At 37.0% G+C, this 23,547-nt stretch overlaps 1 protein-coding gene across 1 annotated transcript in view; it reads right to left on the bottom strand.

Annotated features, from left to right (window-relative positions):
* Window positions 1–23,547, bottom strand: part of THSD7A (thrombospondin type 1 domain containing 7A) — a 388,294-nt gene that overhangs the window by 23,510 nt on the left and 341,237 nt on the right. The window contains exons 14-21 of the mRNA XM_081800925.1: window positions 17,029–17,207; window positions 12,159–12,292; window positions 7,537–7,690; window positions 5,788–5,932; window positions 4,315–4,430; window positions 1,683–1,800; window positions 1,296–1,441; window positions 701–875 (exon numbers count right to left, since the gene is read on the bottom strand). Of these exons, the coding sequence (XP_081657051.1) occupies window positions 701–875; window positions 1,296–1,441; window positions 1,683–1,800; window positions 4,315–4,430; window positions 5,788–5,932; window positions 7,537–7,690; window positions 12,159–12,292; window positions 17,029–17,207 (1,167 nt within the window). The remainder of the gene's footprint in view (window positions 1–700; window positions 876–1,295; window positions 1,442–1,682; window positions 1,801–4,314; window positions 4,431–5,787; window positions 5,933–7,536; window positions 7,691–12,158; window positions 12,293–17,028; window positions 17,208–23,547) is intronic.

Below are 23,547 nucleotides of genomic sequence, written 5' to 3'. Positions count from 1 at the left end.
TTGAATTGGAATAATTTCAATATTTTCTTCCATACTGTTTTTTCTCACTCTTGAATGGTGTAGCTGGGGATAGCATTTTAGGTTCATGGCCATTTTCCATCACACTTTGCATATATTCCATTGTCTTTTGGCTTTCATTGTAACTAAGAAGAATTCTAATTTTAATTGTCTTCAGTTGCAGGTAATCTTTTTTTTTTTTCTTGGTGTGTTACTAGTTATTTTTCTACATTTTATGTTTTAAGTACAATATGCCTACATGTAAATTTGTTGTTGACTCTATTCAGGACCCAGAGTAAGCCTTCATTATAAGGACTTAAGTCTTTCTTTAGCCATTATGTGTTTAGACCCTGCTTCTCTCTCTCCTGGAAATCCTAAATAGGTGCAAATTCTCTTTCATACTTGCCCTGTCAAGCATGAACCTACGGCCTTACTGCCATCCCCTGCAGGTGTTAAAACTCCAGGTGAGTGGGTGTCAGCAGAGGCCACATAGGAGACCCAGACTTCACCCTTCGTTGGCAGTGACAAGGCAAGACCCCCTTCATCCACACTACAGTATCCAGTTATTGGCATAGATACTACTGAATGAGACTTGCTGACGTGCCTTAACTTAGACTATACATGTAACTTAGAATTCATAGTTTGGTCATTTCTTACTAGCACCAGAGTTGAGAAGGAGTATGTTCTGTTTTGGTATTGTTACCTGGGCAAGGCTGGGTGCAGGTCTCCTCGAGAATCATTTTTTTATTACCATCTATGATGGGTTCAATGTCAGTACAGAATTCTTCATCCACCACTTTGCTGAAATCATCAGCTGACCCATCACTCACTACACAGGAAATGTTCCTTGTTCTGGTCCCTTCACCACACTGGGCATCCTGGAATACAGGAAGAAGTAACTAATTAGGAAAAGAAAAATAATTCATTAGCGAGCTCATCACTTACAGTCATCTCTGCACGACTGATTTTGATTTATGGGCAGTTAAAGAAGCATTTGCAACCCTAGGGAAGAAGTCCTATAGGACACTAGCGGTAAAGTACACAATGAACAATTCATTTGTTTTCTAGCCAAAGACAGGCAAATAAATTTTCATTAAAATGAATCAGTCTCCAAATGATTTTAAAAACACAGGACAGGACTGCTTGTTATCAAAACTAATTAAACAGTTACAAAATGGCAAGCTACCTAAAATCTTTAGGGGGAAACATGCTGTCAGCTCTGAAAAATATTTCTGAAAACAAGTCTCTACAGATTAAAAAAACACACATTTCCATACGACCTCTTGAGATCTGATTACCTGCACTTGGCATAGAGACCACTGGCCATATTGCCACTGGTAACAGGGCTTCACTGGGCAAGGCTTGGACTGTTCCATCAGGGCAGGGCATGGCCGTCCATCACCCTGAAAGGGCTGGGTCATGGTGCGCCTTCGGATCATTTTTCCTTAAAGAGATACAAGGGGATGCAACTCTAGTGACATATTTGTGTGAGCGTCTATCTTGAGAGAGGGCATCAGATACTTCTGCTGAGGAGACCTGAGGAACGAGTAAGGCTCAGACATTTTGAAGAGAAAGACACTGATTCAACTTTTCTGAAGATTATCTGGTAAGACTTAAAGCAAGAGGGGTATCTTATTTCCTGTTCCTTGACCAGGAGTCTAATGTTAATGAAGGTACAAACCAACCTGTGAGGCCACATGTTTGAGAACAATCTGACCAAGGAGACCAGTCGGAAAGCTGACAGTTGACAGGGCATTCCACCATGCACGATGTGTTCATCGGCCAGTTCTTCTCCAGGCCAAGCTGAAAGGAGAGAGGTAGATGTGTTTGTATTGACCTGGAAGCTTGGCTCAGTGTAGCGGTAGAAGGAGGGTGGGAGGAAGAGAAGAAGAGTAGTGGAGAGGAGAGGAAGAAAAAGCAAGATGCATAATAGAATAAAAAGGTTCAAGTATAGCTCTTGGCTCTAAGTTATCCACTGAGAGAGGATCAGGTCAATGGCTGCAGGCTACATACCTCTGCAGGTACTCCCATTGTATTCTCAACCAGTAATACTTGACAAATTTTTGGCACAAAATTTTTTTTACCATTTTTACCATATCAAAGTCTCATAAAGTCACTTAAAGTCATGGGAAGTTGCAGAAAGGACACTTAAGGTGATTACATGCTAAAAAAGATGTGTAACATTTAAGGTAGACAATAGTTTTGTGGAGAGAGGGTTTGAATCACAAAAGTGAACTCCTACTGACTCATTTCACTATAGAATTGAAAAGGATGTCTCTGTATAGATCTTCTGGGCATCGAGGAGTAAGACACTTAACCCTCTGCTACTTTTTTTCTTAAACATTTACTGTGTCCTTTTTTCCCCCCTCTCTTGCTCTCTCATCTGTGTAAACATATGTGTCTAAGTAAATGAAAAGAAATCTGTTCAGGGATCAAAGAATAGGAAAGGAGAAACCAATTACTAGGTATTGAGTGAATAAAGAAAAACATCAAAGAAAAAAATGCTATATAAATGCTAGATGGGTTTAACCCTAACTGTCCTCTTTGTTGGGTAGGAATGGCATTTTTCTTTTTGGCTGTTAGGAACACAGCAAGCGTTAGCTACTGCTGTTGGGCTGAATGCAGGGTTTGCACATGTATTGGTAGGTAGGCAATCAATCCATTATTAAAAAGATAGCTAGCTTTTCTCAGGGCTATTATTTAATACTACTGCATCCATGGGGATGGATAAAATGGGATATGAGTTGTTTATTCCAATTCCTGCAGAGAGAGCTCTATTCTCCCTAAAGACAGTATTTACTAGAATGTTATGATTTGAATCCCTAATTGTCACCACAGTATTCAAACATAATATTAATGCATAAGAGTAAATTCATCTAGGCTCCTGGATAACTGAAATTAGTTATTTCTCAGGGTTTTACTCACATTTCATTTAAGAAATTAAGGACTCTATTTATACCTCTGTTCTATAGTCATGTTTTTAAATTGGTTTTGTATGATTTGGGTTTAGCTTTCACAAAGCTCTCAGCTATTCATGGTAGATTTCATTCTGATCCATGAGGACATTTATATGTACACTTGCAAAAAAGGAGATATATTAATCAACTAGAAGTAGATCAAAGCTCTCCAGCCAATATATGACTATAATAATGTTCAGTAATACTAATGTTCTTTTCATAATGGTTACATTACTTTGATGTTACTAGTTTCAAAAGCAAATTAATTCAGGTGTAAAATTTATAATTAAAGTACGAATTCACTAAATTATGTTATAAGATGGTGGTGAGTGGAATTTATTAAGTAAACAACTCGTTTTCAGCACACTCGGGAGCTCCGTTCCCATGGACAGATATAACGAAGTTGTTAGGGCCATATGATAAAGGTATCAAATGGATTAAGATATTTCCATCTCGAGTTTTCTCAGGAGTTGGAACAATTTACCATGGGCTTATATAACCTCTGGGATGTTTAGATAGAAGTTATGGTCACCATGTCTACGGAACCCTAATGAGGTCATAAGCTCCTCTCTATGTGTTCAAGATCTATGGAGGCTCCTGCTTATCTTGGTTCATGTTTAACCCAGTGGGGCTTAGATGCAGGAGGAGTTAAAACCTGTCAGGAATGTGAGTACCCATTTGGTATGGAAGTCAGACAAAATCATTACAACATGAAGTGTAGCCTCATGAAAGCTAAGAAAAGCCAACAACTATGTTTCCTCACATTTCATAAGGTCATACTTAGAAATGACATTACTTTTATAAATTGGAGAATTAATAGTTACAATTCTCTGTACCTCAAAGATATAATGGAAGACTTCATTCCTTTGTTTGAATTTCAAGCTCTCATCCAGACCTGAGTACTTAGACTCTCACAGCTGGATATTAGATCCTAATATCAAAATCTGCTACCAAACCACATGCGATCAATGTTTAGCAACAGAGAGAATAAATGATGGCTCTTGGCAGGTGTCCCAGGCAACACAAAATTCACATGAAATTACAAAAGATGATGAGTAGTCTGATTAAGATTTATTGCCTTTATTCACCTTGATTACTTATTGTTCCCCAAGCATTTCTTTCAAAATAGGCTAATTAGCATACCTTTGGGCTCCAAGCAGAACAAAACACAGGAAATTATGTGTAGAAATCAGTAGTTGGACAGTGTTTCTTTTCAAGAGGGTGCTTAGCAGCCTCTGAATAGTGCAGAAAAACATCTGTTGGCAATGAGCTGCATTGAGCACAGGTCACTTGGCTCAGCATGAATCGAAATTATTAGGGAAGACTTTACTCGCAGAGATATAACACAGTATCCCCTCACCTCTTCACAATATTTCAGGTCAACCGACTTGCCGTCACTTCGGACACAATCCAACATCCTTGTTTTAATGCCATTTCCACAAACTGCCTTCTCACTCAACTGGCACGTACTCCAGTCTGAAAGGAAAGGGAGCCCATCAGAACAGAAGGCTATGTAGGAAACAGATTTCAAATGAAACTCTGATGACCTGAATCCCATATTTAATTCACAACTGCTTCCTAAGCCGCACAATCAATCATCCCACATGCAGAACATATGGGTCCCAGCTTTGAACATATCAAGAGTCAAATGGACTTGCTGGGGTTGCACATAGCTACAGGGATTATTCTTGAGGCAGATGTCTTCTTGACCATCTTGACAGCTAGCCATTTGGTGATATCGTGAAACTGGCTTTGGCCTGCAGATCAAATGTCACTTAAAAATTTGTTTTCCTAATAAAAGGAGAAATTTAAAACTTAACATTATTTTTATTTTAGCCAAACAGTCATAATTTTTAACGGGTGGCACTTTAACTGTGTCATTACACTCAAATAAAATACTATTTCACTTACTGTCCATACTTAGAATGTTTTAAAATATACACTTATTTATTTCAAAATCACTTTGGCCATATCTATTTAATTCTTTCATTTCATGTCTTTTGCAAAAATAATCCTTTCATCTTTCTCTCCAGGGTAGCATAGCATGTCCCGGAGAATTGTGACTTCCTTTGTATCATCAAAGGAAACTGAAGAGAAAAACCTAAGGGAACAAAAGGCCAATCTGATGGCTGTGTGTTTTGTATAAGGTTTGGAGTTTATTTTAGTGGGGGAATGACTTGGGAAAAATTCCAAAATAAGCTTCGGGGTTGCCCCGCATCATATAAACTAACACATTCTCTTTTTTCCTAGAGTATGTGCCTTGATGGTATGGAGATGAGAGTTATGGAAAAAAATGGAATTCATAATAAACCTTTTTTTCAGAAAAAACCAACAACCCACTTACCCTTTTTCATCTGTACCTTTGATAATACAGGAATATTAGTATCTTCTTCATATACTTTTTGGTAGCTTAAAATTGCCAACATTTTTACATAAGACTAATTGTGCTTATAAACTGCCCCCACACAAAGAATTGTCCCGGTATGTCACAGCAATTAAACATTTTCTGAAGATGTTTATCTTTCAATAAACCTGATAATTATGGGAAAGATGTATCTTTTACTTGCACCTTCCCAAAGTGGGAGAATGTCTTAGACCATTCACAATCTACCTTAAGGACTCAATGTTTGTGTGATACTTTCATTCTCTATATCTTGATGTTTATTAAAAACAGGTAACTATTTCTGTCATTATATAAAGAATTGTCTCTGGGAAAGTAAGCAGCATGTCCAAGAGGGACATAGATGGAGATGAACAGTACTTACAGGAATGCTGCTGAGCTGAAACATGGGATTTGGCTTTTGTCTCGGTGATGAGGTGACTATGCACGTACCTGTTACATTATAATCATAGTGGAAGCAGTTTTTGTTTAGGTTACAAGGTTCCTTCTCAACAGCATTAGGGCAGGCTCTTCCTTCATCAGCAGGTTGTCTGATGGGATCAGCTGACCTTTGCCGGAAATTGCTTTGATTGCAAGGCTGACAAAGAAAAATACAGCTCCTCAGGAAGGTGAATACTCAGCCACACGAGAGCTAATATATTAGGGAGAGCACTGGAGCTGGAGTGAGACTGTTGGGGCCACTGGCTAACTTGAACAATCTCATTACACCTCAGTTTCATCATCTATAAAATCGAGGTGTTAGATGAGTTTCTGATGTCCCATCTAGCTATAAGATGCTTAAGAGTCCGTGTGTCAAATACTAATAGATACACCACATCACATATATGCAAATGCATGCATCTGATCATATTATGTGATTAATTATATTTATAATTAATATAACTATATATTCATTATGAATTAATGATAGTAATGATAACTATAATTATATTAATATATAATTAGTGATTATAGAATTAAAAATCAATCAATCTATCGAATTTAGATTCTTGGACCTGAAAAACCATTTTAAGGGTGACTTTAAATAACTAGCGTTCAGTGACTTTGATTTTCCTAATGGGCACATCCCCATGCACAGGAACACAATTCAGCAGTTGAAAAAGACTAGCTTGCCATTCTGCTACTGGCACGGTCTTGTTCTGAAAACATCTGGTTTCTAAGAACAGGAACTTCAAATCCGAGACTATAGAATTAGAACAGAAGATCATCTGCATACCCTTGTGAAACAGTTGACTCCCTGTTGCTATTTAACCTGTATCCAAGTCAACTGGCAGCTCTGTTTTGCTCCTGCTCTATCAGTTGGCTGCTAATCAGCACCTTTAATAATGTTAACACTGAGATAGAAAATGAATTTTGCCTTGAAAACATGCATCATAAATTCTTTGAAACTGTCTTATATTGTATTTCAGCAAATCAATTCCACATTGGATGTATTCTTCCTGGGCTTTTTGATGCCATTTTGAAATGTGCAGCTTTACAAAGGTTCCCCGGGCCAAGCCAAATTTCCTAAATCCTAAACAGCATGTTCTGTTTCAAATGACTCTTCCCAGGGTCCCACGGAAGAGCCCCTAAGGGCTGTTGAAATCTAGAAGCTTTGTGTGATTTGAAACTCTCAGCTGGCTTTGCAGGCCCACAGAGACACAGAGTCTGTGTGTGGAAAGAGATTCACTGACACACAGCTTTCTTCTTTCGATTCCCTTTTTTGCCAGATCTTTTGCGTTTTAGTGTTAATACTCCGGCTGCAGTATACCCACAGTGTGAAAGATTATTCCCACAATTTAAATAATATGGATTGGGCAAAAAGCAAGGGATGACAATAACCCGACACCATTAAAGTACTTTTACTAGAGCTTCATTCTTTTTCCCTTTACCTGGAGGGATTCATTATCACCAGTGCAGTTTTTAACATGCTGTGTATTTATAAGCCAATCTGAAGGCATTTTGTGCGGGTCCAGGAGGAGGATGGAGGAGCATAAAGCTTGCAAGAGGTTGAGCTGTTCTAGCGTACGCCAAAACACAGCCGACTTTAAATGGCACAGTCACAGAATGAGGTAGCCAAGAAAACACCCTTGCCTTGGTAACTAATTTGGTAACTAATTTAGCAATTAGAGCATTAAAGCTTTAAAGCTTTAGTGGTAAGGAATTAAGTAAACGCTCTTGATAAATGGTTAATCATCTCACCAAAGTGCATCGGGTCCACGGACCCCATTCAGATATCACGCAATCCTCGGGACACGGTAATTTGCACTCTCTAGAGCCCAGGGGCATCTCTTCTGGATCACAGAGGTAATCTTCTACATGGTCAGAAGGACCATCCGCTGTGTTCTGCATGCATCTAGAAGAAAACATACCTATTCAGTGAAGGAACCAGGACACTTAGAACAATGGCCAACCCATTCGATAGATGGTTCTTTTTAAGACATCATTATGGGGTTGGGAGGTGGCAAGGTTTGCATTTGATAAATAAAATTCTCCAAACATGAAGACATAAAAGGATCTCTGCCTCCCATAAATACTTGCAGAGCTTCAGCATGATATAAAATGTACACTTCCTTGTATCATCATACTCTTTTAAAATTATAGCCCATGTGGATTATAAACTCTGTATGTCTTCCTCTGAAAGAAGAGGGACTTTTACACTCATATATGATGCACCAACTAATGAGGACTGGTCCACAGAGATTCATTGAGGAACTTATTTTTGGAATTTTGGAATACAATGCACTTTTTTCTTCAGAAGGAAATGGCAGATTCCACAGAGAAAGTAGATTCGTACCTGATGGAAGATGAGGCACACTGAACTTTTTTAGTGAGAGGTTTCATTAAGTATTTTCAAAAGTAACTGATGGCATTTATCAAGTTGTTTTGTCATTTAAAAAGTAATTTTAGCCTCCTGTATGCTGATAACTTAAAAGAAAGCCAGAAGTGAAAACACAATTATAGTAGCAATAGCACAAATGCTCTAAATGTGGTTGTTTGAATCTTCCTCTATCTTGATCTTTTTTTATTGTTAGTTTTCTTTCTAACAGAACAAATTCAAACATCTTATTATGTTTCATTCTTTTGTAAGCAGTCATGGAAGTCTTGTTTACTCATCTCTAGGGGATCTAATTAACGTGGCTAGTACCAGACTTCACTCTCAGTGTAGTTAATAATCTCTCCAGGCACTTTTCTAGTGGAAGAGAAAAACTTTATCCCTCATCTATAACTCAGAGAAGGTCTACCAAAGTAATGGGTTTGGGAAGAGAGTACATTGTTGGAGCTAAAAAGGCAGGCTTGTGTTCTTAAGCCTCTCAAAGCCATAGCAATGTTTTAAACTGTCGGTTAAATTACATTATCAGTTATACCTGGAATCTCACCTTTTCCCAGGGATTTACAATCAGTGGGGACATTGCATTTTCACAAATCTACTCTACAGAATTCCTTTCTCTACAGTGCTGCCCAACTTAAGAGAAATGTCGTTTTCCTGTGGGATACATTTAATGACGGGAAAACTGTGCTGTTGGTCATGCCTTAATTGGGTTTGTAGTCTGAAAAAATACCTCTACGAATACCTACCTCTGCATTTTTTTGTGTGTGGCATGTATTGGATAAAAATAGAAAAGAGCAACCACAAAAATATGCACAGGTAGATATTTATTTGATTTCATTGCTGAAGAAAAAATTATAAATTTCTTTGGGAGAATTTTAGTTTTCCAGGAAAAAGTTCTATCTTTGATGGCATTTTAAAAATATCTTGTTGACAGCAACTTTGAGAGGACATGGAGCAGCTTTGAGATGACATGGAACAGGGTTTAATGCTCAAAAGTTGGGATTGCTGCTAAGGCAAGATTGTATTCATGGTAGGCACTGACACAGTGTACAAGGATTAACTTGCAAAATTACCTATTGATCCAGAGTTAAAGACAGACGTTCAATACTCTATTAAGTAGTTATGTACATAAAACTACATTTTTACAGGCTTTTCTCCTTTAATTCTTTATTATACAGCTCATTTATTCAGTTTAGGAAAATCAGAAGAAACAAAAAAAGTCACACGATTCTATCTCTGACTGAGATAGAATCTCTCTATGTAAGCATATATTTTACTTCATTAAATAGAGCAAATTTTACCTACTATTTGTACTGTTTAAAAAATCAATAATACAGGGGCGCCTGGGTGGCTCAGTCGATTAAGCGACTGCCTTCGGCTCAGGTCGTGATCCTGGAGTCCCGGGATCGAGTCCCGCATCGGGCTCCCTGCTCGGCAGGGGGTCTGCTTCTCCCTCTGACCCTCCCCCCTCTCATGTGCTCTCTCTCATTCTCTCTCTCTCAAATAAATAAATAAAATCTTTAAAAAAAAATCAATAATACATTATGAACATCTCTTCATATCATTAACAATTTTTCTAAGGTATAATTTTTTTTAAAGATTTCTTTATTTGAGCGGGGGAGGGGCAGAGAGAGAGAACCCAAGCCAATTCTTCCCTCAGCACAGAGCCAACGCGGGGTTTGATTTCAGGAGCTTGAGAGCTGAAACCAAGGGTCAGATGCTTAACAGACTGTACCACCTGGGCGCCCCAACTAAGATATAATTTTTAATGACTATATTTGAATGACATCATTTCAACGTGCCGCAACTGTTAAAAATGTCCTTATTGTTGACATTCAGATTATTTATGTTTTATTTACTTTATTTGGTATTAATCAGTTTTTAAAATTACTCTAGAAAACAGAATAAATATTTGGATCAAGTTTTAAGCACAAAGGAAGGCACCTTAAGTTCATTTGCTTTCTTTAAATTCTTGGCCTTTTCCCTTTCCATAGGACAGGGAATTATGCTGTGAGAAAACTGAACTGTGTTAGAAATACATAGTGCAGAACCGAGCTGGAGGCAAAGGGTGGGACAGAGGCCAGCCACAGGTATGACAATAAGGAGGTACACCGTCTGCAGAGAATTCAAAAGCAACAGTAAAAATAACCAAATCTGTTGCTTTTTATTATCTCTTTTTTATTATCACCAGGTGCTAGAAATTCTAAAAAAAAAATGTCTGTGAAAAATATCCCTTCCCACCAGGGAAAATCACTTCTGCCACCAGCCTTTGATGTACATACCATCCTGAAAGAGAAAGAATGACATTGGATAAATTGGTACCTGCTCTCTTATAGACTCATCTATCCTGAAATGTCATCCAATGCTTGCATATAAGCAGGACATTTTGACCTTAATTAGCAGAGGATAAGGTTGGAAAAGTTTACTACTCAACCTGTAACAAATAGGAACATTATTACATGATCAGAGATCACAATTGATACTGACCTTCTCTTTTCTCTATTGACATTAAAGATGTTTACTGAAAAAATAAATTGATCTCAAAAGTTACTTTGCTTAAGATGTAGCAGGAAATGTTGAGAGTATCTATTTATAAAGCAAGAAAAAGCAACATCTACAAAGATCATTGAAGGGAAAGCTAAAAGAACAGTTCTTTATTATAATTTTTCTTACAAAAAACCAAATTGATCAAAATCTTTTTATGGGGAAAATATTTTTAAATTTGAAGGAGAAAATTTAAATTTGGAAGGGAAGGGTGGAAAATGGAATCTCTGTCTTTTCCTTACATTTCCCTACCAACTTATTACCTTCCAACCCCTCATCCACCTTTATTAAGTTCCTCAGAAAAATAGCTTGAGAGTTCAGAGGGCTTGTGAAAAAAGAAATAGAGATTATTTTTATTGGAAACAAAGTTATACAGATTGTGCCAAAGTTTTACAATACAAATGTTAATTCGCTCTACTTTTCTATTGAGAAATACAAATCTTAAATTCATGGAAAGTTAGGTCAGAGCTTGTTCACAACATGAACTGTCGAGTTTTGGATGTTTTGACATTTGTCTTAACTGTGTGTCACTCAGCAGGGTTAGAAGAAACTGGTATAAAGAGTGACAAATCTGTTGCTTTACTAGATGGGTGCTCTTGGTAAATTACTTAGTACTTCTGAATCTATTCTATAAAGTGGAGATAATAAAACCTCATACACTTGTTTCGTAGGGTTCCAGAACCCTTAAGAGCCATATGCAGATACCGCAGGGAAAATTTAATGAGTATCCAAACTGTATTAGGTGTTAGGGAATTTCTATGACTATGACAGGGTCTCGGTTTGGAGAAAGCTATAGAGTTTAACAAAAACGACAGACAGTAAATGGATCTTTCCAAAACAATGAGGGGTACATGGGGTACTATGGAGCAACACTACTCAACAAACTTTCTGTGCTGATGGAGAAGCTCTATACCTCTGGTGTCTGACAGAATTAGCCACCTGTGGCTATGGAACACTTGAAATGTGTCTAGTGTGGCTGAGGAAATGTATTTTTAATTTAACTTTAACTAGTTTAAATTTAAAATGAAATAGCCCCTCGTGGCTAGTGGTTACCCTACTGGGCAGTGCGCCCACAGAACAAATGAGCAGCACTAGGTATTAGGGAAGGCTTCCTGGAGGAGTTGAGAGTAGTCACAAGTTTGCCAGTTTGAGGATACAAAGGAGCAAGAGTTTACAACAGTTTATCACTAAAAAGCAGTCGGAAATACTTTTGGCTTTTAAGAACAAAGTCATTGGGGTTGGAAAAACTGAATTAGTTCAGCTTGCATTCAATATGTGGATCTTTCTTTTCAGGAGCACCTTGAAGTGAGGCTTCCTGTCAGAGGCCCCGTGTAACAACCTGCTGCTTGAAGCAGATCCCCTTGGAGCATTCCACGAACGCAGATTCCCTAGAAATAAAGCTGAAGACAGTTTGATGCAGGAAACTGGGGAGGAGTAAGGGCCTTACCTCACTTTTCGGGTCTGCACGCCTTCTCCACAGTTATCCCGCATGTTGACAAAGGTCACTTTGCAGATGCTCCACGGCTCTGGGACCCATATATACTGGCTGCAGTCACTGTGGCAAGGGACCACCTCATACACCTGAAACACACACCGTTCTCAGGGATTTCTCCGCAGGGAACCCGATGAGCGCAACTGGGAGCCCTTCACCTCCATGACAAACACTGTATTCCTGTTTAGCTGTTTTCATTCCTCTCCTTTACGACAGGCTCATTATTCTAAGACAGGACTATAGAAAACCTCTTGGGAATTCCAGCAGTAATGGGCAGGGCTAGCTGTGTTGTATTCTCTTGATCCTTGATCATCTATCACATTACAGTTGCACATGTGACCTGACGAAGCACCCGGGACACCTCACACACTGCCCCGTACTGCCCCCCACTGCACAGTATTGTAATTTCATGGGCCATCTGTCTTGTTCACGGTGTTGTGGGTCTTCAACACTTAGGCCAGAGTGCTCCTATGTTAGGCATTCTATAGAGATTTGTTGAATAGATGAATGAATGAATAAATGAATGAATGAATTAAATAAGCATATAAAAGTAGCTGTTTTCAAAGGAATATAACTTGTCCTGTTTTCCAAACGAATGTACATAGCAATAAGAATTTATATATTTTTTGCATTCTCTATGTGCAACTAAATTAAACGATAAATAATAAGAAATAAAACCATTTTAAAACTAACCCTTAAGCATTTAGGGCTTGGAAACAAGGTCTGAAATTGGCCTCGTATTACCCAGTTACAGCCCAAATCAGGGAGGGTCCACATGACACAAAGCCAATTGTCTTGCTCCTGTCCACAAAGCCTGAAAGCCCCACAGTTAGGCTGGTGTGTTTGGTTTCAGGATTTTAGAACAATGAACCAATTATGCTTTTTTCTCAGTGAGAAGAATGACTAAGCCAAGGAAATAAACTGTAATCCACTGCAACACAGCTGACTCAACCATTAAAGAAAAATGTCTTTTAAAATAATTTCAAAATCTATGGTAATTCAACATTATTGCCTATTTCACACACAACACACACTAGTATATGTATGTTTTGTGTAACTATATAATTCCAGAAAATATAGATATAAATAGCCCTTTGGAGCTATTTTGTGCAAATTTTAGTGAGTAAATAAAGTTGACCTATTCAAGAAGTAAGAATGGAATAGTAAGAATAAAGACTATGCACCGTTGGAATAAGAACCTATCATTATTGTTATAAATTATCACCTCCACATTGGGTACTGCATTAAAATCGTACTAAGTACTACGGAGTAAAACATTACCCTACAACTTGTGCGGAAGGGAAAAACTGAAGGAGAAATGCCATTTTCCCTAATCTTTCAATGGCTTTCATTCTAATCTCCTACACTGGACTGAATACAAATCAGTTCAGAGCAACTTCCTGCCACCCACCTTCAGCCCACCTGCACCTTTACCCTCCCCCCCCTCCGAGAAGCATGACAGCATTAACAAGAGATGTCACTGCCTTTTCAAGGCTGGTGAAGTGAAGCTTGTTCTCCCCACCCCTGCACCTCAGCCCTGATACTGAAGTGAGAAAACACAGGTAGCATGCTGGGGCGGGGGTGGGTGGAGGGAAACAGCTGCAGAACAAAAATTCTATGGAAAATGTGGTATTTTCTCCCTGTAAAAGATAAAAGACAATAGCAGGAAAAGAAATACATTCTCTGAAGTCGGGAGTGAAAAAGAAAGCAAGCAGTATTCTTCCATGAACCAGGAGGTTTAGAAGTTCTTACCTGGGCCTGGTGTAGTGTTCAACAGGAATGAAGAAAAGGGAGAGGAAAAAGATAAGGAAAAACGTCAGTATACTGGATGAAAAAATTCATGTTCTAAGTTAAAATATTATTTTACCTACACATAAAAGCCAACTTTTTTTTTTTTTGTAAATGATTACAATATCTTCATTAAGCCTTGGGAGAGAAAAAGCAACTCATTATTGTTTAAAGTGAAGATATACAAAGGAGTATTATAAACAACACAGCCAAGGAAAAGATTAGATGGGCAGGATGAAGAAATCTTAAAAAACTGAGTAGACCTTAAAATACATATATCATGGGCGCCTGGGTGGCTCAGTTGGTTAAGCGACTGCCTTCGGCTCAGGTCATGATCCTGGAGTCCTGGGATCGAGTCCCGCATCGGGCTCCCTGCTCGGCAGGGAGTCTGCTTCTCCCTCTGACCCTCCTCCCTCTCATGCTCTCTGTCTCAAATAAATAAATAAAATCTTTTAAAAAAAATACATATATCATGGGGGATAGATAAATTGTGAGTGAAATCTATCCATAGACTGATTGATTAATCTATTGATTTTAATCCATCCATCCACCTACATTTCTTGGGATGAGAATTTGCTTCCTCAATCAGAAAATGGTACTTCAAAGACCATTACCAAGTCAATGGACCACTGATTATGTTATTGAGGAATATATAATTGTGATAAAAAAAATCCATGTGATTTACAATTTTCAAAGTTAACACAAACCTTTGTATGTTCTTTCCTAATATTTTACTGATAAGGTCCTAGAAATTTCTATTTTTAAATGTAGAACATCTGTACTCAGAGTCAGGAATCTACCATTTCTTGTTTTAGCTTTAATTTTTAGTTGTTAATGACTTAATATACCACCAGTAAGATGATTAACAAGTACCTAAATGTCCCCATCAAACTCTGCATTAAATTTTACCAGAGTTGGAGAGTGACAGAAAAATGGCTTAGGTAAAAGACTTTTCATAGCAAAAACAACTTGGCAGAAGGTCCTGAACCTTTGAAAATTCGCTAGTAAAAAAAATGCTGAGGCAAACACAGCTTATTTTAATTGAAAGGCTCATTGGCTGTACACACACACACACACACACACACACACACACACACACACACACACACACACACACACACACACACTGAGCCTATACATTTATGTAGAATTTCTCTTTATTAGGACCATGGAGCAGAAGTTATTATAAGTTAAGTTTACCTATGGAAATTTAAGATTTCAAAATTTGTAGAAGAATATTCCTTTGCATTATAAAGCTTACATTTCAGTTATTGTGTTTAATTAGGGTTATGTTAACTGAATTTTCTTCTTTGCAAATATTCACTCTGGCAGGAAAACTCATTGACCAGTAGATGGCAGCAGTACTGCGTATTAGTCACCGATGGTTGCCTTGAAGGGCACATTCAGCAACTTCATTCAGGGAAAAAAAAAAATCAAGATTTTTTCAGAGTAGTACTTCCTACGGCATTTAATTCTCCACTTTCTTTGTCCTTAATTTCTTTATTCAAAATTTATTTTTATTTTCTCTAGACTGTACTTTTATTTTACCTTATTATTTTTGAAGATCTAATTGGCTTTCCCATGTGATTCATGAATTCGGCGGCATCCCATTTAGCAGGTGGAGGGGAGCACCCTACAGTATATCTTTATTATCATTAACAATTTAAGTTAATGTGGGAAGTAAAGTATGTGTACTGGTAAGCAGTGTGTTTGGAGATTAAAATTAATCTATGTGTGCATGAAACCTATCTGCATATTTAAAGTTGGTTCATATATATGATTTGGCTCATTTGATTGTGACACTATAAATACATATCTTAACATCTACACATACTATATTAAGTTTATTTTTTGTTAATTCACATGTAGGTCAAACATGATAATAATTGCCTATATCTTATATTACATTTGAATTAGTCACAATTCCCTCTATCAGTCTTTTTATTTTATATCTCCAATAGAACACAAGTAACAACTATTAACAGCAGCTAATGAAATGAACATACAAAAATCAAATAAGGTTCCAAATAAAATTCAAAAGGTCAAAGACTAAATTGGTAGAGAACATAGTTACACTGACTTTGAAGTCATCTTTATATCTTTTTTAACATATTTTGTATCAAACAAATTTAAATGAACAAATTCATATTTCCTAGTTTTATTTTTTGATTTTTTTTTAAAGATTTTATTTATTTGAGAGAGAGAGAGTGAGAGAGAGAGAGAGAGCACAAGAGGGGGGAGCGGGAGAGGGAGAAGCAGACTCCCTGCTGAGCAGGTAGCCCGATGCGGGACTCCAGGATCATGACCTGAGCCGAAGGCAGTCGCTTAACCAACTGAGCCACCCAGGCGCCCCATATTTTTTGATTTTTTTAGAGAGGGATGGAGAGAGAGAGTATGAGGGGCAGAGAGAGAGGGAGAGAGAATCTTAAGCCGTCTCCACACCCAGCACAAGCCAGACGAGGAGCTCAATCTCACAACCCTGAGATCCTGACCTGAGCTGATACAAAGACATTCAACCAACTGAGCCACTCAGGAGGACCCCCCCAACCTTCTTTTTAGAGAGGGAGTAGGATGGGGGGGAGGGAGGGGGGAGAGGGAGAGAGAGAGAGAGAGAGAGATCTCCTAGTTTTAGATCCAAATCCAAATACTCTCTTTCATTTTAAGTAGTTGGTAATTGAGATGTCTTTTCTGAGAGTCTAGGGGAACTATAATAATGAGACAGTCTTGCTCTCAGCACACAGCTAGATACAATTTTATGATATTATTTTAAAGGTAGGTGTCATTTTAATTTCCATTTCCATTTTTCATATGCATATACATGCAAGGTACTAAATCTCCTAATGCAAAGATAATGTATCTGATTTGGGATTATAAGAACACACATATATTTACTCAGGCATTCTAAGGATAAAATAGGTCAAATTTCTTATTCAGGGCTATTGTTTATTCTTCTCCATTTTGGAGGAAAAAAATAGATCATTGTGAATCTAAATAACATGTTAATATTCTCAGTATTAGAATCAATGGTAGAAAATACCTGGTTGACATGGTCCAGTTTGGGGCAAGGCCTCCCTCCATTATAGGGTTTTTCACGCAACCATTTAGACCGAACCTTGACGCCACTCCCACAGGACTTACTGCAGCGAGACCAGTTGGACCACTCGCTGAGCTTGCAGTCAGAGGGACAGGGGATGATGCAAGCCTCTTCAATGTAACCTGAGTGGAAACAAGCCAGATGAGAGTCCTCTTCTCCACATGTGACCTGCCCACTACCACCCACCATTCTAGCTCATTTAGAAGGTCCAAGTTTGACTTGACAGCAACATGCAAATGCAAATATGTCTGCATTGTGAGGAACTCAAATTAAATTCTGCAGGAAAATGACACGTACGTACAGCGACTCTGTTAAAATAACAGCTGAGCAGTGGCCATATGATCTGTTTAGGATTCATGCTCACCATATTTCAACATTTCTGACTTTCTGACAGCTCATGTTTAATTGACAATAACCTGTCGGCTGCTATATCGTTCTCAGGCTGTCAGAATGATACATTAAAAAAAATTATAACAGCTTTCTATAAAATTCACTGTGTTAATGTCACACAAGCCGAAGTGTTTGAGTCCATGCAATATTCTTCCTCAAGAAGAGAGCCAGACCCTCTCAATCAACATCCAAAAGGAACCCTTTAACTTAGCACCTTATGTTTCCCCTTTGAAAATCAAATCTGGAGAAGAAAAATGAAGGATGTTAAATAATGTCTCATAGTTTTTAGTGCTGTCAATTTCAAAACAATTTCACATCTTGCATTCATTGTGTTCTCTTGAAAATCTTCTAAATGTATTGGGCAGGTATTGATATTCTACTGGACAGATAGGAAAACAAATGCGGAAAGATAATTGACAAGTGCAGGATCACATAGTAAGAGATGGGGTCTAGTCCAGTACTCATTCCATCAAATCACACAGTCAATTAACTTAATAGTCTACAGATGTGATTTGAGAAATGGGTGCATTTTCCTGGAACAGTCCCTTATTACCAATTTGGCATTTCACAATATCAATTCATCACTAGTATTCTCCAGGCAAATATGTGGAAAAAGCAAAATTTCCTTTGGTCAAGAGTCAAATGCATGGTTGTTCTGGGTAACACTCTGATGTGCAGAGGGTTTGCTCTTGTACCATTTTAGATTAGCATCAAGGATCTGATTTTGAAAATGGTAATAATATAAACAACTTGTACTAGGGAACTCTAGGTTGGTTTACAATTTTTTTTTATTGAGAAATAATTCATACACTGTAAAAGTTAGCTCATGTTTTGGTTTTTAATATATTCACTGAGTCATACAATCATCACCACTATCTAATTTTAGAACATGTTCATCGCCACAAAAACAAACTCTATACCCATTAGCAGTCACCTCCCGTTTTCCCCTCCCCCATCATCTGGCAACAACTCATCCACTTTCTGTTCCTAAGAATTCACCTGTTCTGGACATTTCATAGAATGAAAGCAAACATTCTGTGGTCTTTTTTGATTGGCTTATTTCACTTAGTATAATGTTTTCAGGGTTCATCTATGTTATAGCATGTGTTAGTACTTCACTCCTTTTTATGACTGAGTAGTGTTCCATTGTATGGATAGATCATATTTTGTTTATCCACTCATCAGCAGATGGATATTTTAGTTCTTTCCCTAATTTGTGTATTATGAATAATGCTGCTGTGAATGTTTTTGTATCAGTTTCTGTGTGAACATGTTTTTAATTCTTGTGGGTATATATCTAAGAGTGGAATTGCTGGTCATATTGTAACTCTATATTTAACTTTTTGAGGAAGTGCCAAACTGTTTTCTAAAGCACACCATTTTACAATACCACTAGCAAGGTATAAGTGTTCCAATTTCTACATTTGTCAAAACTTGTCTTTTTTATTTTAGTGTCCTTTGAAGAACAAAATTTTAACTGTCAGTGAGGCTAATTTACCTATTTTTTCTTTGGTTGCTTGAGCTCTGATGTCACATCTAGAAAATTATTACCTAACCCAAAGTAATTAAGATTTACATCTATGTTTTCTTCTAAGAGTTATACAGTTTTAGCTCTCATATTTAGGTATATAATTCACTTAATTTTTGTGTATGCTAAAAGGTGTAGGGGGTCTAACTTCATTCTTTTGTATGTGATTATCAAGCTATTCCAGGTCTATTTGTTGAAAAGACTATTTTTTTTCTACATTGAATTATTTTGTTGAAAATTAACTGACCATAAATGTAAGGGTTTATGTCTAGATTCTAAATGTCATTCCATTGATCTCTATGCCAATACCACACCATCTTGATTGCTGTAACTTTGTAGTAAGTTTCGAAGTCAGGATGCGTGAGTCCTCCTACTTTGTTCTTACTTTTCAAGATAGTTTTGGCTTTTTTGGGTCCCTTACATTTCCATATGCATCTTGGAATCAGCTTGTCAATCTCTGTCCACAAAGGCAGCTAAGATTTTGATAGGAATTGTGTTGAATAGCTTGATCAATTTGGGAGTATTGCCATTTTAACAACCCAGATACATGGGATTTCTTTCCATTTATTTAGGTCCTTAATTCCTTTCAATGATGTTGTGCAGTTTTTGTGTACACATCTTGTACTTCTTTCGTTAAATCTATTCCCAAGTATTTCATTCTTTTTATTGTAGGTAGATTTAAAAGAGAACCAACAAACACTGATTTCTTTTATTATAGTGAAACAAGACCACCTAAAAACCATTATGACAAATTTAATCCAGAAGCTTGTGACCACAGTGTCCTGGATTGAGACAGTGTTAAAGAGCCAGCCAGTTATTACACAGTATTTCCCAGCCTTGCCTTATCATAAATTTCCTGGAACACATGCTAAAAGTCCAGGCTTCCAGCAACCCCAAACATTATGATACAGTTCACTTGGGATAGGGTCTCACTTTTGGAAATTTAATATGTTGTGTTTATTCAGCACTCCCTCTTTTATATTGAAATTTTTTTATCAAGGTAATTGTGTATTCACATACAATTGCAAGAAATAATATAGCGAGATCCCTTGTCTACTTACTCAGTTTCTTATAATAGTAACTATAGTACAATTTCAACCAAGATACTGAGATTGATATAACCCACTGAGCTTGAATATTCAAGTTCACCAGTCAAATGTGTACCCATTTATGCATGGATGAGTGTGTAGGACAGAAAGTAGGGAATGCTGCTATAAGACACAGGCAGAATCAGTAGAATCTGGATAAGAAGTAGATCTGTAGCATATTTTTATATATATTTTATGTTTTTGTCAGATATATATCAGCTGTTTTAAACTTAGTCTCCAAACACAAAAATGCATTTTTTGGTACAATTTCATAAGTACGAAGTTTGCTGAACACACACATGAATCCAGAGCCCTCTTTGTGCCCTCTTCCAATCACTATCCCTTCCCACATGTGCAACCACCATCCTGATTTCTCACAATGCCGAACTGTTTTAAAAACTTTATATAAATGGAATCATACTGTGTATATCCATATATGCAAGCTTTCTTTCATTCTACAATGTGGTGTGAGGTTCATCCATATAGTTGCATGTTGTTGAAGACTATTCATTCATTCTTTCCTGCTTTGTCAAAGATTAATTGACCATACACTTGTGGGTTCGTTTCTGGGTTTTCTATTCTGTTCCATTGATCTATGTGTCTATTTTTTGTGCCAGTACCATATTGTTTTGATCACTACAGCTGTGCAATATAACTTGAGGTCCAGAATTGTGATACCTCCAGCTTTTCTTTTCTTTTTCAAGATTGCTTTGGCTATTCAGGATCTTTTGTGGTTCCATACACATTTTAGGATTGTCTGTTCTTGTTCTGTGAAAAATACTATTGGTATTGGTAATGCAATACTATAGGCATTGCATTAAATGTGTAGACTGCTTTGGGAAGTATAGACATTTTAATAATATTTGTTCTTCCAATCCATAAGCAGGGAATGTCTTTCCATTTCTTTTTGTCATCTTCAGTTTCTTTCATCAGTGTTTTATAGTTTTCAGAGTACATGTCTTTTGCCTCTTTGGTTAGATTTATTCCTAGTATCTTATGGTTTTTCATGCAATTGTAAATGGGATCAATTCCTTAATTTCTCTTTCTGCTGCTTCATTATTGGTGTATAGAAATGCAATAGATTTCTGTATGTTGCTTTTGTATCCTGCAACATTACTCAATTTGTTTATCAGTTCTAGCAATTTTTGGTGAAGTTTCGGGTTTTCTATATAGAGTACCATGTCATCTGCAAATAGTGAAAGTTTGACTTATGCCTTGCCAATGTGGATGTCTTTTAGTTCTTTTTGTTGTCTGGTTGCTGAGGCTAGGACTTCCAGTACTATGTTAAATAACAGTGGTGAGAGTGGACATCCCTATCTTGTTTCTGACCATAGAGGGAAAGCTCTGTTTTTCTCCACTGAGGATGGTATTAAACTGTGGGTTTTTCATATATGGCCTTTATTATGCTGAAGTGTGTTCCCTCTATCCCTACTTTGTTGAGGTTTTTTTTTTTTTTTTATCATGAATGGATGTTGGTACTTTGTCAAATGCTTTTTCTGCATCTATCGAGAGGATCATATAGTTCTTATCCTTTCTTTTATTAATGCAGTGTATTACATTGATCTGCGAATACTGAACCACCCTTGCATCCCAGGAATAAATCCCACTTGATTGTGGTGAATGATTTTTTTTTTATGTATTGCTGGACTCAGTTTGCTAGTATTTTACTGAGAATTTTGGCATCCATGTTCATCAGTGATATTGGCCTATAGTTCTCTCTTTTAGTGGAGTCTTTATCTGGTTTGGGTATCAGGGTAATGCTGGCCTCACAGAATGAGTTGGAAGTTTTCCTTCCTTTTCTATTTTTTGGAATAGTTTGAGAAGAGTAGGTATTAACTCTTCTTTAAATGTTTGGTAGAAGAAGCCAGCTGGTCCTGGATTTTGTTTGTTGGGAGTTTTTGATTACTGATTCAATTTTTTTTTTTTGCTGGTTATTGGTCTGTTCAGGTTTTCTATTTCTTCTGTTTCAGTTTTGGTAGTTTATATCTAGGAATTCATCCATTTCTTCCAGATTGTCCAATTTGCTGGCATATAGTTTTTCATAATATTCTGTTATAACTGTACTTCTGTGGTATTGGTTGTTCGTTCTCTCTCGTTTGTGATTTTATTTGAGTCCTTTCTCTTTTCTTTTTGGTAAGTCTGGCTACAGGTGTATCAGCCTTTGTAATTTTTTTCAAAGAATCAGCTCCTGGTGTCATTGATCTGTTCTATTATTTTTTTTAATTTCTATATCATTTATTTCTGTTCTAATCCTTATTATTTCCTTCTTTCTGTTGGATTTAGGCTTCATGTGTTGTTCTTTTTCTAGCTCCTTTAAGTATAAGTTCAGGTTGTTTATTTGAGATTTTTCTTGCTTCTTAAGGTAGGCCTGTATTGCTATATACCTCCTTATTAGGACCACTTTTGCTGCATCCCAAAGGTTTTAGACCATTGTGTTTTCATTTTCATTTGTTTCTATGTTTTGTTTTGTTTTTTTTAATTTCTTCTTTGGTTTCCTGGTTGGCCCATTCATTGTTTACTAGTATGTTGTTTAACCTCCATGTATTTGTGTTCTTTCCAGATTTTTTCTTGTGGTTGATTTTTAGTTTCATAGCATTGTGGTCAGAAAAGGTGCATGGTATGACTTCAATCTTTTTGTACTTGTTGAGGCCTGCTTTGTGAATGAGTATGTGATCTATTCTGGAGAATGCTTCAATGTGCACTTGAAAAGAATGTGTATTCTGCTGTTTTAGGATGGAATGTTCTGATTAAATCTGTTAAGTCCATCTGGTCCAGTGTGTCATTCAAAGCCATTGTTTTCTTGTTTATTTTCTGTTTAGATGATCTGTCCATTGATGTAAGTGGGTCTTAAAGTCCCCTACTGTTATTGTTTTATTATCAATAAATTCCTTATATTTGGGTGCTCCCATATTGGGTGCATAAATATTTACAATTGTTAGATTTTCTTTTTGGATTATCTCCTTTATTATGATATAGTGCCTTCTTTATCTTTTGTTACAAAGGCAATAAATTATTGAAATATTTCTAGAAGAATTGCATTTTCCCACCTTCAAAATGACGACAAAAGTAAACTTTTAACCTTTTGTTATTTAGTACTCATACTTGAAAGTAGAATCACAGGATCATTCATGTCACTACTTCACAAAGTAACAGATAAATGGATAGTCTTTCTTTCCATTTTATCTGTTGGAAGATTATGGCATTAGTGAGGGTTAACATGTATGACTTCAGGCTGATTCATATTGTATTACTAAGTAAGCAAATATGAAACTTTTATGTCTGATCTTCCAATAGCATATTCCAGAAAACAGCTCTCAAATAAAATTCAACCTATTAAATTGTTAAAAGATATAAATTAGGCACTGGCATAAAGACAAAACTGCAAAAGATATAATTAATGCTCAGCATTCCATTTTTATTTTCCAGTGTGTAACAACACTCAATAATTGCCTGTCA

The sequence above is a fragment of the Leptonychotes weddellii genome, chromosome 12 (genome assembly GCF_054177405.1).
Source record: "Leptonychotes weddellii isolate Sample4059 chromosome 12, ASM5417740v2, whole genome shotgun sequence".
Classification (NCBI taxonomy): Eukaryota; Metazoa; Chordata; class Mammalia; order Carnivora; family Phocidae; genus Leptonychotes; species Leptonychotes weddellii.
The sequence above is the reverse complement of the archived record's forward strand: the minus strand, read 5'-3'. Positions and strand labels throughout refer to the sequence as shown.